The sequence below is a fragment of the Eurosta solidaginis genome, chromosome 5 (genome assembly GCF_040869045.1).
Source record: "Eurosta solidaginis isolate ZX-2024a chromosome 5, ASM4086904v1, whole genome shotgun sequence".
Taxonomy (NCBI): domain Eukaryota; kingdom Metazoa; phylum Arthropoda; class Insecta; order Diptera; family Tephritidae; genus Eurosta; species Eurosta solidaginis.
The window spans coordinates 169,119,145-169,134,569 of NC_090323.1; the positions used below are offsets into that span (position 1 = coordinate 169,119,145).

Sequence of the window (15,425 nt, forward strand, 5' to 3'; positions counted from 1 at the left end):
CACTTCTTAGAGTGGCAACTCCATAAACCTCGGTTCTCTTTCCATCGTCATTCGTTGATTCAAAGCCGATGGAGACGGAACCGCGGTAAGTAAAATTCGTGAAATTTAATTTAAATCTCATTTAAAATGTACAATGTATTCATTTCATAGAAATAAACGTCGATACAATCAAAATACAAATGCATTGCAGCAGTTATAATTCGTAGTCTCTAGGGAATCAACAGGGGCCATAAATTAATATTGATTTTAAAAATCTAGTTAATAGAGAAAATATGAGCATACAGCTAAGCAAACATCATTGTAAATTTTACCAAGTAGCGCAACTAACAGCTGATCGGTGAAAATTCGCACATTCACACGCACAGTTCTCGACTCAGTTTCAAAACAAAACTTTAGATTATTTAATTCAAATTTTAAAGTGAGATAATCCTTACAAATTTATGTATACAGAATATATATGGCGTTTTTGTTGTTATTAAAACAATAGTTTTATTTATATTAAAGCTTTTATCATTTCTTTTTTTGACTTTGAAAAATCTCCGAACACCATTCCTTCATTATATGACATTCGACTGCCTAGTCCACTGCCTTCCACTCTATTCGCAACATAACCTCTACTTAAGCTGCCAAACTATATAGTAAACAATGGCAAACATTTTAAAATATGTATGTAGCGCAATGTACCAGTCGTTTACAAAAATGTTTGAAAACACTATTGAGCAAATGATTTAAGTAATCCAGCGGCGCTTGAACATGTGATCGAGGCTGTTTACTATTGTGAACGTTTTTTTTCAAACATTCGCCACTTGTATGAATTCACAATGACAGACGGTCTGTCAATAAACAGCTGTTTTCCAAGATATTTGGCAATTTTTCTAGTCAGAAGTATTTTTTTAGTCAGCCGGTATTAAGTAACACATTCGTGAAATCAAACTACTTGAAAATGTCAACTTTGCGAGTTGCATTAAGTCGGCGCTTTGTGGCTAACAGCACCAACGTGTTTCCAAAGATTAGCCGCCTAATTGGACCACAGGGTAAACGCAACGCTTCATCGCTTGCTCCGAAGCCTGGCACTAGCACATTCAAGTTGGCACTAATCGGTGCGGGCATTGGTGCTGCATCTGGTACGGCATATTCTATATATGGAAACTGGACGGATAAAACCTCACACATGGAGCATCAACGTATCCCACCAAAAGTTCTGAAAGAGCTTCCTGATGTTAGAATAACGAAAAGTTTCATTAATCCTCGTGATAGTTCAGATTTGAAAATTATACTTTTTCAATATCAAACATGCCCATTCTGTTGCAAGGTACGCGCCTTTCTAGACTATATGGGCATATCGTATTCGGTGGTTGAGGTTGATGCAGTTTTGCGACAAGACATAAAATGGTCCGAACAAAAGAAAGTTCCAATGGTATTGATACAGCAAGGAGATGGACGTTATGTACAAATGACGGACTCAAGCGCAATTATTTCGCTTTTAGCATCATATTTAAATGATAAACAAAGTGATATTGGTGATTTGGCAAAATTCTATCCAATGATATCCTTTTTCGATGACAATCAGAAAAAGAAGCTAGACATATTAAACAAATACTTCCTAATGTATCAAGATAAAACACCAAAAAATCTAACTAAAGATATGCAAGAGTAAGTACATTTACAACTTATTGCTTGACAGTTCATTTATTTATAAGATGCAATTTTTTAGAAAAGAGCGTAAATGGCGTACATGGGCCGACTCACATCTTGTGCATCTCATATCACCCAATTGCTATCGTACATTGGGCGAAGCACGTGAAACATTTGAATGGTTTGCAAAGGCAGGCGAGTGGGATGTATATTTCCCGAAATGGGAACGCGATTTAATGGTAAATGTAGGCACTGTTGCCATGTGGTGTATAAGTAAAATGTTGAAACGCCGTCATAATCTTACCGATGATGTGCGATCTCACATTTATGAAGCGCTTGATAAGTGGACGAAAGAGCTGGATAAAAGTAAACAAAAATTTATGGGTGGCGATCGACCGAATTTAGCTGATTTATCCGTATTTGGCGTACTTAATAGTATGGAAGGATGTCAAGCTTTTAAGGATTGCATGGAAAATACTAAAATAGGTAAGAAGGCATATCAGCAATTATATGCGTATGATATGGTTTTAATGGCGAGTATCTGCGCTTGGTGTTTTAAGCTATTTAAGGATATTGATTTCCCCTGTAAAACATAATTAACAGCGTTACATTTTGCAACGGCTGGGTTGAATATCACCCTATCTTCGCTATCAATTCAGAAATGGCCTATATTAGAATCGGTTTGCAGAAAACCCCCTTAATCCCTGTTAGAAACGTGTTGAATTTATGGTGAGATAGGAGGTTTTTTTTTAGAAATGTCGATTGTAGCTCGACACTCGCAGTAGCACGATATATCGAAAAAGCGAGTGCTATATGAAATATCTGTAGGCGCATGTAAATTCGATTTCGTATATGGTGGTATTTATTTATTTATTTATTTATTTATTATTACGGTCGTTAAGACCTAGTTTAGGTTAAAATAAGAAATTAAACATAAATACTCATGTCACATTTAGTGACGTACAATATAAAAACAATTTTTCTTTGAACTTACTAATATTTTCACAGTCTTTCAAATCAGAAGGTAACTCATTATACATTTTATACCCTAACTATTCAAGAGACCTTTTGGCGAACTCAGTTCTTATTCTAGGCAGTCTTATATTATTGCAATTTCTTGTTCCATAATTGTGGATTTCATGATTATAATGTATTTTACTACTCAGGTAATTCGGTAACATTCCTAACCTAAGTTGGTGTATAAATTTCAATGTGAAATAACTAACTGACTGTTTAATACTAAGCCAGTTTAATCTATTGAGCATTACAATTTTTGGCGTTCTTGGAGGACATTTTAAAATAAATCGCATTGCCTTGTTTTGCTGTATTTGAAGTTTCTTAATATATATATCATTACTTAATAGCAGAATAGTAGGACAATAAATAAAGTGTGGTTCAATAATTGAACGATATACCAATATTTTATGACTTTGACTGATATGTTTACATGTTCTATACATGAAGCCTATTTTCTGTGCAATTTTCTTTTCCAGATAAGTTACATGCTCTCCAAAATTTAGATTATCATCAATCAAAACTCCTAAATACTTAATTTTGTCTACTCTTTGGATTTCCATGTTTTTTACCTTCAGCGTAATATTATTTAAACTATTGTTACTTATGATATTGGTGTTTTTACAAAATATCATGAACTTAGTTTTTTCGACATTTAATTTCAGTTTTCTAAGGCATAACCATTTGTATAGCGAGTCCAGGTCTTCTTGTACTTTCAGCATGGCACATTCTGCATATTTTTCACTTATGATAAGCAATGCATCATCCGCAAATAGACGTATTTTACAGTATTTTAAGCATCTTTTGATATCATTGATATACAATGTAAACAATATTGGCGCCAAGACCGAGCCTTGTGGTAAACCAATGTTAACATCCACCACTGATGAAACCTCCTTTCCAATTATCGTTCTCTGTTTTCTGTCACCCAAATAACTCCGGAACCATTCCAAAGCCTTTCCTCTTATACCAATTTTAAACATAACGTCCAATAGCTCAGATCTATCGACAGTTTCAAAAGCCCGTTTTAAATCCAAGAAGACAGACACCGTAAATTTTTTGTCCGCCATGTCTTCTTTCCAATCTGCAATTACCATATTCAACGCTGTTTCGCAAGAATGGCTCTTCCTGAATCCCGATTGTTCTGGGATAATCACATTGTGCTTCTCTAAGTATGTCACAAGTTGATCCTTCACCACTGTCTCCATAATTTTTTCATCTGTAGGTAACGTGTTAATTGGACGTAATTCCTCAGGTTTCATTGTATTTTTTACTTTTTCAACAGGTATTATTGTTGAAATTTTCCAGTAACTAGGTACAATACCGCTGTTTAAGGATTCATTAATTATGTCTTTGTAGAAATTAGCAGTATATGTGTGCGTACATATGTATATACATATGTATAGTCTATATGTAGTAGTGTGTACGGTCTGGCGACGGGTGAATCGTCTGTGTGATCCTCTTCCCACTTAACCTTAAGCCAGGGTCATTAGGGGTCATTTCGGAACGATTTTGGTGACTTCCTCAGGATATTCGGGATGTTTTTAGGACTCCATCGGGATCCTCCCGCAGTCATTTGGGAACCTTTCGGGATGACTGGGGGGACTGTCTTGAAGTGCTCCCGGCGTTGTTGTTGTTGTTGTAGCAATGCTTCACCCCACCTAACAGCCGCGACCGATCACAAATTGTCATCAATATCCTCTAACGGGAGTCCAAGGAAACTTGCTGTTTCAACAGGGGTGGACCATAAGGAAAGGGGTGTTAGAGGCGTTGGTTCCACATTACAATTAAAGAGATGGTTGGTGTCATGTGGGGACATTGCAAGCGGGGCATACATTTTGTATGTCGGGGTTGATTCTGGATAGGTAAGAGTTAAACCTGTTACAGTATCCAGAACGGAGTTGAGCAAGAGTGACACGCGTTTCCCTGGGGAGTATGCGTTCCTCTTCCGCGAGTTTTGGGTACTGTTCTTTGAGTACTGGATTCACCGGGCAATTCCCGGCATAAAGGTCCGACGCCTGTTTATGGAGTTCACCAAGGACCTGATTATGTTTTTTCGCTTCATACGGCTGGGTTCTCAGGTGCCGTATTTCCTCAAAATGCTTACGGAGATGACTTCTTAAGCCCCTAGGCGGTGCTGGTTCATCAATCAGATGTCTGTTGGGATGCTCAGGTTTCTGGGTATTCAACAGGAACTGTTTGGTCAGCATCTCATTTCTCTCCCTGATGGGAAGTATTCTCGCCTCATTATGCAGATGGTGTTCTGGGGACATAAGAAGACAGCCCGTGGCAATTCTGAGAGCAGTATTTTGGCAGGCCTGTAGCTTCTTCCAGTGGGTAGTTTTTAGGCTTGGCGACCATATGGGTGACGCGTAGCACGTAATCGGCTGGCTAATTGCTTTGTATGTAGTCATGAGCGTTTCTTTATCTTTTCCCCAGGTACTGCCAGCGATGGATTTGAGGATTTTGTTACGGCTCTGAATTCTCGGAACAATTGCGGCTGCGTGCTCACCAAAATGTAGATCCTGATCGAACGTCACACCCAAGATTTTGGGGTGTAGGACAGTCGGTAGCGTAGTGCCATCGACGTGGATGTTCAAAATGGTCGACATTTGGGACGTCCATGTTGTAAATGTCGCGGAAGATTTAGTCGGTGATAATTCCAGGTTTCGCGAGGCGAAAAAACTGGAGAGATCAGGGAGGTAGCCGTTTATTTTATTGCATAGCTCATCGATCTTTGGGCCTGGGCCTGTGGCCATTATTGTGCAGTCATCGGCGTAGGAAACGATTGTGACTCCTTCCGGTGGTGAAGGTAGCTTAGATATGTAGAAATTAAACAAAAGTGGGGATAGGACAGCACCCTGTGGCACCCCTTGTTTAATTCTCCTTGGTTTTGATGTTTCGTTTCTAAATTGCACCGATGCCTGCCGACCACCCAGATAATTTGCGGTCCACCTTGTAAGACATGGGGAAAGGGTAGACCCTTCCAGGTCTTGCAGTAGCGAGCCATGGTTGACCGTATCAAGGCTTTTGATAGGTCTAGCGCTACGAGTACTGTTCTGTGGTGGGGGTATTGATTTAAACCGCAATTTATCTGTGTGCTAATGGCATTTAGCGCGGTGGTAGTGCTATGGAGTTTTCTGAAGCTATGCTGATGAGAGGCTAGCTGCAAATTTGCTTGCTTGGCTTCAAGCGTCTTTGCTACTGGCGATAGGAGAGATATCGGACGATACGACTCTCCTATGTTAGCTGGTTTCCCAGGCTTTAGTAGCGGGACTACCTTGGCCATTTTCCATTTCTCGGGTATAACAAAGGTGGAAAGAGACAGGTTGAAGACATGCGCTAAATATTTGACACCCTCTTTCCCTAGACTTTTAAGCATCGGCATGGCTATGCCGTCTGGGCCCACTGCTTTGGGTGGTTTAGCGCGACCAATGGCGTCCTCAACCTCTTTAGCGGTGATGGTGATTGGTGACGCGCAACGCGCTGAATTTGTGTTTATGTGCGTGCCCTCCGTCTATCTTTGTAGACCGTAGAATGCATTATATATTGTCGGCAGAAAGCACTCGCGCATTTTTTCGCATCCGACAGCACTTTGTCGCCAAAGGCGATGGAAACTTTGTGTTTGTGCTTAGTCGGATTCGATAGGGACTTTACGGTGGACCAAAGTTTACCCACACCGGTAGAGAGGTTACAACCTCTTAGGTGCTCCTCCCATTTCGCCCGCTTGTGTTCGTCCACAAGCAATCTGATGCGTTGGTTTATATCCCTTATTTGGGGGTCGCCTGGATCAAGCTGCCTTATAAGGTCACGTTCTCTCGCTAAGTTTGCGGCCTCCTCCGGGAAGTGGGGCCGGATTTCGGTAATTCTTCCGGCGGGAATGAAACGTGCCGAGGCGGATTCAATGACCTTATGGAAGGCACGCTCCCCTTGGCGGGCATCAGTCGGGATAGGGAGGGCAGCAAAGAGGTTGTCTGTATACGATTTATATTCTTCCCACTTTCCTTTTTTGAACTTTATGAAAGTGCAATTTTCGGTGACGATGAAGTCGGCGGTACGCTCGAGCGAAATAAGTATAGGCAGGTGGTCGGATGCCAATGTTACCATCGGCTGCCAGTTGACGCAGTTTACGAGTTCTGCGCTCACGATTGAGATATCTGGCGAACTGTGACAGCTTCCTACCATACGTGTGGGGGAATAAAATAAACGGCTATCTCCCTGACCTCTCCATTTGTTTCGCCTCGCGAAACCTGGCATTGTCACCGACTAAATCTTCCGCGACCTTATTTACAACATGGACGCCCCAAATGTCGACCATATTGAACATCCACGTCGATGGTACTACGCTACTGACTGTCCTACACCCCAAAATCTTGGGTGTGACGTTTGATCAGGATCTACATTTTGGTGCGCACGCAACCGCAATTGTTCCAAGAATTCAGAGCCGTAATAAAATCCTCAAATTCCTTGCTGGCAGTACCTGGGGAAAAGATAAAGAAACGCTCTTGACCACATACAAAGCAATTAGCCAGCCGATTACGTGCTACGCGTCACCCATATGGTCGCCAAGCCTAAAAACCACCCACTGGAAGAAACTACAGGCCTGCCAAAATACTGCTCTCAGAATCGCCACGGGCTGTCTTCTTATGTCCCCAGAACACCATCTGCACAATGAGGCGAGAATACTCCCCATCAGGGAGAGAAATGAGATGCTGACCAAACAGTTTCTGTTGAATACCCAGAAACCTGGGCATCCCAACAGACATCTGATTGACGAACCAGCACCGCCTAGGGGCCTAAGGAGTCATCTCCGTAAGCATTTTGAGGAAATACGGCACCTGAGAACCCAGCCGTATGAAGCGGGAAAACACAAGCAGGTCCTTGGTGAACTCCATAGACAGGCGTCGGACCTTTATGTCGGGAATTGCCCGGTGAATCCAGTACTTGAAGAATAATATCCAGAACTCGCAGAAGAGGAACGCATACTCCCCAGGGAAACGCGTGTCACTCTTGCTCAACTTCGTTCTGGATACTGTAACAGGTTAAACTCTTACCTATCCAGAATCAACCCCGACATACAAAATGTATGCCCTGCTTTCAATGTGTCCCCACATGACACCAACCATCTCTTTAATTGTAATGTGGAACCAACGCCTCTAACACCCCTTTCCTTATGGTCCACCCATGTTGAAACGGCAAGTTTCCTTGGACTCCCGTTAGAGGATATTGATGACAATTTGTGATCGGTCGCGCCTATCGGGTGGGGCGAGCATTGCTACAACAACAACAACATACGTGTGGGGGCGTCTCCGTTTATTGCGCAGAACGTCGTTTCTTCTATTTGATCCGCCAACATCTCACCACTACCGCAAGTTTGAGTGCCATAGATCGTGGTGGGCAATGAAATCGCCTAAGATAATGCGATTGTTGCCAGTGAGTAAGGCTCTGATATTAGGGCGGTATCCACTGGGGCAACAGGTGGCAGGAGGGATGTAGATGTTGATGATTTCTAGGTTTGCATCGCCTGACCGGACAGATAGACCTTGACGTTCTAAGACATTGTCCCTGCGGTCGATGCCAGGATCAAATATATAATATTGCACAGAGTGGTGTATGATAAACGCGAGGCCGCCTCCATTTCCGCTCTCGCGGCCTTTCCTGTGGACATTATAGCCAGAGCATGTCTGCAATGCAGATCTTGCTGTGAGTTTAGTCTCTTGAATCGCAGCAATGCGGATGTTGTGCCGCTTCATGAAATCGACTATCTCCGTAATCTTCCCAGTTAGTCCATTACAGTTTAACTGCAGAATTCTGAAGTGCATAAGGGGAGACGCCGCCACTCTGGGGGTAAGTGACGGGTGACTACGCCTGGGTTGTGGAAGGCCAGGACGCAATTGCTGTTGTGGCCCTGGGACTGGGCGTCCTTGAGCAAGCATTGGGGTACCCGGATGATTTGGGTGTGCGACCTGGCAACATGGCGCGATGAAACCCGTCGGGGGGTTGTCGTCGCGGAGACCAGAACATCTAGGAAAGTGGCCCCACCCAAGGCAGGAGCTGCATTGGGCGGATGTCGCAAACATATATATTCTGTGCTGGCAAACGGAGGTAGGGACCAAGAGTTTGTTTACCTGACCTGCACGATTGCTGACGAAAAAGAGGGGGGAGGGGGGGGGGGGGGAGAATACGGGGGCAGGGGCTGATGCTCAGCATTGCTACCGACTCTACTACGAAGGTAGTAGTTATGAGTGGTAGCAGCTGTTTGAGTTGTTGGCGCCGTGGGGCGCGAGCAGCAGCGGGTACTTGTTGTGGCTTGCTGAGCAGCGGGGCTGCTTGAAGGTAGTGGGGGCGCTTAGGCGTAGACTACGGGACGCCCTTGGGCGTGAACAGCAAGGAGCCACAAAAGATTTATAAAAGTTACGTGGACGTCGGGTTTTGGGATCAAGCCCAGAACAACCTGTCCGATGCAACCATCCCTTACACGAACACACTGAACAGAGTATGACCGTCCTAAAAAGATTCTTTTCCGGCAGATGTAGCAAAACCATTTCTCAGGACTGGGGTCAGGAGACGGACCCGGATTGGATTCGATGCCTTCCCGGAGTAAGAGAATATGGAGCAGTCCTTCTGCAAGGAGCTGCTGGGAGGATGACAGTTTGTGGGAGGGACGCAACAAATTAAATGGGGTTACACTGAAATGACAGTCCTTGGTCGGGAAAAATCCCGAGTCGCTCCGGTACATAGAACCGACTGCCTTGGGAAGCGTGCTCCCGGTGTTCTTTGGGCATCATTTCGGGAAGATTTTGGGGACTCTCTAGGAGTCATTTCTGGATGATTTGAGGACTCCTTTTACAGTGATCATTTTGGGCTTAATTTCGGGATGAATTCTGGGACTCCGTCAGGGTGCTTCTGGAGTAGATTCGGGAGGATTTTGCGGACTCAGGATCATTCCGGGGTCATTTTATTGTTTTTGGGGATCACTTCGGGTTATTTTCGGGGACTCTTTCGAGGACTCTTTCGAGGCCCTCGCATGGTAAGTTGGGGGTATATAGATGAGGACTTTGAGTGTTAAAATCAACTAATGATAATCTTTCATACACAATAATAATTTTGTATACATATGTAATTTATAGGCGGATGGTACAATGGTATGAAGGAGTTGGTTGAACGAAATCGCGGTAATTTAGTAAGAGGCTCAAACTTGGCACCTTTACCTGCTTAAATCTCACACAATATCTGTTTAAATTTATAACGTTGACAAAAAATATATAACTATGTGTATATAGCAATGTAACAAATCTTACCTTATACATTTTGAAGCTTTTGTGAATAAAGAAAAGTTTGACGGATACAAATGTCTCTGAGTATAGCTCAGTGGTGCCTAGGCTTCTGATGCAAACGCAACTTCTTTTGTAGTAATTTTTTTTTACATGGTGAATGTTTGAGCATAGAATTCACGTATGAGATGTTTACTGGTTCAAGGTCATCTTTGGCTTGAAGCATAAGCTAAAACCAGTTACGTTCCATTGAGACTTGAGCGAGATACGAATAGAAATTTAACATACGAATCGAATGCAACGACAACGTTGTGATCATTGTAAATTTTACCAAGTAGCGCAACTAACAGCTGATCGGTGAAAATTCGCACATTCACACGCACAGTTCTCGACTCAGTTTCAAAAAAAACTTTAGATAATTTAACTCAAATTTTAAAGTGAGATAATCCTTACGAATTTATGTATACAGAATATATAAGGCTTTTTTGTTGTTATTAAAACAATAGTTTTATTTATATTAAAGCTTTTATCATTTTTTTTTTTAACTTTGAAAAAACTCCGAACACCATTCCTTCATTATATGACATTCGACTGCCTAGTCCACTGCCTTCCACTCTATTCGCAACATAACCTCTATTTAAGCTGCCAAACTATATAGTAAACAATGGTTGTGATCCTGATCATAGTGTACCTATACAAGTGTGTCAACCACTGATGGCGTGTCAACTAAGCGATAAACGTCAAAACTACAAACAGCCTCGCTCACCTAACACCATAGCGCAATGATACAAGGTGGCAGCATGGTGACATACCTACAAACATAAATAAAAATTCCATGTACTTTGATTTTGTAAATTCGATGGACAAATGTCAAAATCGTACTCCACCGGAAGTTGATGTATCAAATCAAATAAAAATAGTTTATAATCAGCTGTTCCATGCTGCCACCTTGTATCGTTGCGCCATGCCTGATACCATAGCGGAACGATACAAGGTGGCAGCATGGTGACATACCTACTAACATAAATAAAAATTTCATGTACTTTGTTTTTGTAAATTCGATGGACAAATGTCAAAATCGTACTGCGCCGTAATTTGATGTTTCAAATCAAATAAAAAAAGCTTAAAATCAGCTGTCCCATGCTGCCACCTTGTATCGTTGCGCCATGCCTGATACAAATCCCAGGTCTAGAGTTGCATTTTTGTTACGTAAGAGTACTTCAAGCTGAGTTGCATTTGATAGTTTAATAAAACTTTGTAGTATTTACAGATGAAATAGTTGCATATATTTACGCGGAAATAAGAATACTAGAAGATTTGTAGCCTGCAACAATGCGGAAACATACGGAAAGCAAAATGTATTTAAATTAGAGTTAAAATATAAAGCGCCACACGTGTAACATGGAAAAATTTCCCTTCTAAGGCTGTTTACACAAATGCATAAGGACAAAATTATATAAACGCTTTGATCGCTTCAAAGCAAAGATAACGTATGGCGTTTCATTGTTTTTCGTATGGCGTTGTCAAAGCGTTGGCACGCAACCAAAGCATTTATGTAAATTTTTCGATACTCCGCCCGACAGATGAATTAATGAATGCAACACGACCAAAGCGTCTGTGTAAATCCGCCTTAATTTTTAAAGCTGTGAAAGTCTCCTGCAAATAAAATGGTGCTGTAAGTGCAAACAAATCAAACTCCTATATTTATTTATTTATTTTTTTTATTTATTTATTAAGTGTTTGTACCAGGAAGACTTACGTCTTTTAGGCAGTACATCAATCCGATTAAGTAATTATACATACCTAAATGTTACAAAAAGAAATTTACTTGTTCATCTAAAGATATAACAAAGCATATATAGAAAAGTTAAATACATACAAATTTTCACTAGTATATATTATCAAACATTCACTTAAAACATTAAAGATTTAGAGTAACTTAAGAGTTAAGAAAAGAAAATGCTGCTAGTTTGAAACATCCTGCTTTTTTAATAGTTTTTGTTTTGGAGGGAAGTGAGTTCCATAGACAGATTGTACTGACAAAGAACAGTTTTGAGGATGTTGTGTATTTAAACTTAGGGACCAATAGATTTAGGGTCCGAGTGGACTGACACAAATTTAGTTTTTCAAATAAGTAAGAGGGATTTTTGGAATGAAGTAGCTTATGCAAGAAGCATAGATTTCTAAGTTTTAAGAAGTTATTAACATTACTTCCGAGAATTTGTACGGCATATAAAGAGATATGATCAAATTTCTTTTTAGAAAAAACGAAACGGGCAGCATTGTTTAAAGCAAGCTGCAATTTATTATTTGAAGACGAATCAAGATTACCGTATATAAGTTCCCCATAAGAAATTTGAGGAATTATAAGAGATTTGACCAGCTTCATTTTTGTTTCACGTGGTAGTAAATAGGCGGTTCTGTACAAATTTCGAAGGGTATTATATATTTTACCGACCATAAGGTTAACATGGTCCACACAAGTTAATTTAGAATTAATTCTGAAGCCTAAATTGGTGATCACGTCATGGAATAATATTTTGTCTTCATTAAGTATAACTTCAGGAAGGTTGTTCAAGTCACATGTTGCGCTTGATATTGCTAACGCCTTAGATTTCGTTGTATTCATATATAACTTATTTCTGTGAGCCCAATTTCCTATGCGTGATAAGTCTTCATTTAGCCTGACGAACAAGTCTTCGGTAAGCCCAATAGGGCGTGACAAGTATATTTGTGTGTCGTCCGCGTAGAGATGTATTTTGGCATTTTGGCAACAAGGAACTATGTCGTTAATAAAAAGTGTAAACAGTATTGGACCCAAAATAGATCCTTGTGGGACACCAGATGTTATAAGCTTTAAGTTTGAGACATTATCACCGCATTGAACTTGCTGAAATCGAGCTGTGAGGTAGTTTTGGATTAGCTTTATAGCATAAGAGCTGAAGTTATAGTTTATTTCCAGCTTATGAAGAAGTATTCTGAAGTCGACTGTGTCAAAAGCTCGTGAGAAATCTAAAAGTACAAGTACTGTAAGCTCATTACGGTCATAAGCAGGGCGTATGTCTTCAAGAATCTTAAGCATGGCAGTAGCGCAACCATGTCCTCTCCTGAATCCCGACTGGTCCTCAGATAGTAAGTCATTCTTATATATATGATCAATTATTTGCTTAGCTAATAGCTTCTCATAAACCTTAGACAAGGCTGGCAACAGGCTAATTGGTCTAAATTCTTTGGAAGAACTTGGAGACTTAACTTTAGGAATAGGGATAACATTAGCTATTTTCCATTGACTTGGAAACCCACCGGACATTATTGAAAAGTTAAAAATATGTGTTAGTGAAGCTATAACAAATGGAAGTATAAGTTTAATAAATCGTATACTGATGCCATCAACTCCAACGGCGTTAGACTTAACGTCAAATATAGCATCCAAGACATCACTTTCGGTTACAACTGAGAAGTCAAAGACATCAATATCAATATTTGTTCTTCTGCCTATACTACCCATCTTACGGTGTTCATAACTGGTGTTATGATCATCATTATAATTTACACTGTTATCGCTTATATTACCATTCAGGAAGTGTGAGTTCATGACATTAGGGTCAAATTTGCATTGAATATTATCTTTTTTGGCTACTCCAACAGTACGAAGATTCTTCCATAGCATTTTTGGAGGCAAATTTGCATTAAATTTATTATTCAAATATGCCACCTTAGCATTCCGGATACATAAGGTAGCTTGATTGCGCAAAAGACGATAGGCTTCCCATTTGTTTTCATATGGAAATTGCTTCCATTCTCTGTAAGCTTTCTCACGTTTTCTTAAAAGCTTCAGAATTTCATTTGAGAACCATGGTTTTTTATGACCTTGGATTTTAACGGTTTTTAGAGGAACATATCTATTAAAAAGGTGATTGACAAGGCTATTAAAATATTCCAACTTTTCGTCTAACTTAGAGAAGGAAAAGCATCCATTCCAGTCAAGAAAAGCAGCCTCATTACTTAGCTTATCTAGGTTTACAGCATTATAGTTCCTATAGGTCAATTCAAAGTCGGGCTCTTTTACGTTGAATTTCAGATCATACGATAAAAATAACATTTCGTGGTCAGAAATAACATCCATGGGGAATTGGTCAATATGATTTATGTTATTGGCATCGTTAACACATATTAAATCGAGTAAACTTGCCTTGCTATTTGGAGAAAAACGGGTCGCGAATGTGTTCACAATGCACAGATCATTTGCCTGAAAGTTACTTAAAAGGTTTTTACTGCGGGAATCATTATTAAGGATATCAATATTAAAGTCACCGCAGATGATGACATGTTCATAATTTATTGCATATTCAGAGAGTTTAATAAATAAGCATGTTAAGTCATTTGACCTATTGGGGTTGTATACACAAGCCACAAAACACTTAGTCCGAGCATCGCCTATTTCAATAAATATACTTTCTGACACTACTTTATTTTTTATGTATTCTCTCTTATATTTTTTGTCGAGAAAGCCAATAAGGTTTCAGTACTGATGTAAGTGTGTGAACTATATTTAAAAAACTAACGAAATACAAGAAAAATACAACGTAGTTTATTAAAAACAAGCAAGCCAGTTTGTATTTCGATAGGGTTTTTTGACATTAACCCGTTTTTTCTTTATTATTTTTACAAATGAAAATTTAGTTTTTAGTTTCAAAATTTTTTGCATAAAAACACAACTAAATTCAAAGTGTAAATTGTGTGTGCAAATGAGTTTTCAATAAGTATACATTTTTCAGTTTTTCATACTTAAGGAATTGACCTCCAGATTCTTGTGTTACACAAATATAGTGAACTTGGGTACATTAATTCGAATTAAAAAGTTTTTCACAATAATTTGAAAAACTCTACATTTTCTTTGCTTTTTAAATTTAAAGAAGTAACCCTCCGTAATCAATTAAATTTTAATGAAAATCAATAACTATGAACTGAACACTTTTCGTCATGATAGAAAATTAAAATGCTGTGGAACAGGAGCAACACTTTTGTGAATACATAAACCCTGTTTCAATCTTTTACGTCTCTGCACAGAACCCTAATTGACCGTTTTCAACCGAAACAACAATGGCAACCCAGATTTTCCCGTTATGCTCACTTAAGCTAGTGCCTGTCAGAAAGAAGTCAACACACTTGTACTTGTACACTATGATCCTGATATTTATCTGGTTCAATTTCTGATCCGTATAGCAGTTCTGTTCGTTTCGTTTTCTGTAGTAGATTTTTGACAGATAACCACTTTTGAGTTGGTAGCACTCATGGCTCAACTATATGGTTGGCTCATCTGTACAGCAATAACATACCTTTCTTCACATTGCCAAAATTAACGTGTTGGTGTTAGACGAATGGAATGGAATGAAAACATAAAACTTAGCAGCATTTGTAAGTAGTAAGAAAATGTAAATTCGTTGGTTTCTTTTTAAGTTTGCCATCTCCTGACAATCCCTACTCCAGTGAAATGAAAAA

The 15,425-nt window shown here is 39.8% G+C and overlaps 2 protein-coding genes across 13 annotated transcripts in view; one reads left to right on the forward strand and one right to left on the reverse strand.

Annotated features, from left to right (window-relative positions):
* The window catches only part of LOC137233699 (parkin coregulated gene protein), a 69,620-nt gene that overhangs the window by 48,969 nt on the left and 5,226 nt on the right, over positions 1 to 15,425 (reverse strand). For 2 of the 12 annotated variants that reach the window (XM_067756977.1, XM_067756969.1), the window contains exon 1: positions 9,951 to 10,252. The exons of 6 other annotated variants lie outside the window; for them this stretch is intronic. In XM_067756977.1, coding sequence (XP_067613078.1) covers positions 9,951 to 9,959 — 9 coding nt within the window. In that variant the 5' untranslated portion in view covers positions 9,960 to 10,252. 4 more of the 12 variants (XM_067756967.1, XM_067756968.1, XM_067756965.1 and 1 more) reach the window with 4 other exon arrangements.
* On the forward strand, positions 844 to 10,001 carry Su(P) (prostaglandin E synthase Su(P)). Its single transcript, XM_067756964.1, has 3 exons — positions 844 to 1,653; positions 1,715 to 2,121; positions 9,780 to 10,001. Exons 1-3 carry the CDS (start codon positions 944 to 946, stop codon positions 9,866 to 9,868), a joined length of 1,206 nt encoding a protein of 401 aa, XP_067613065.1. The 5' UTR covers positions 844 to 943; the 3' UTR covers positions 9,869 to 10,001.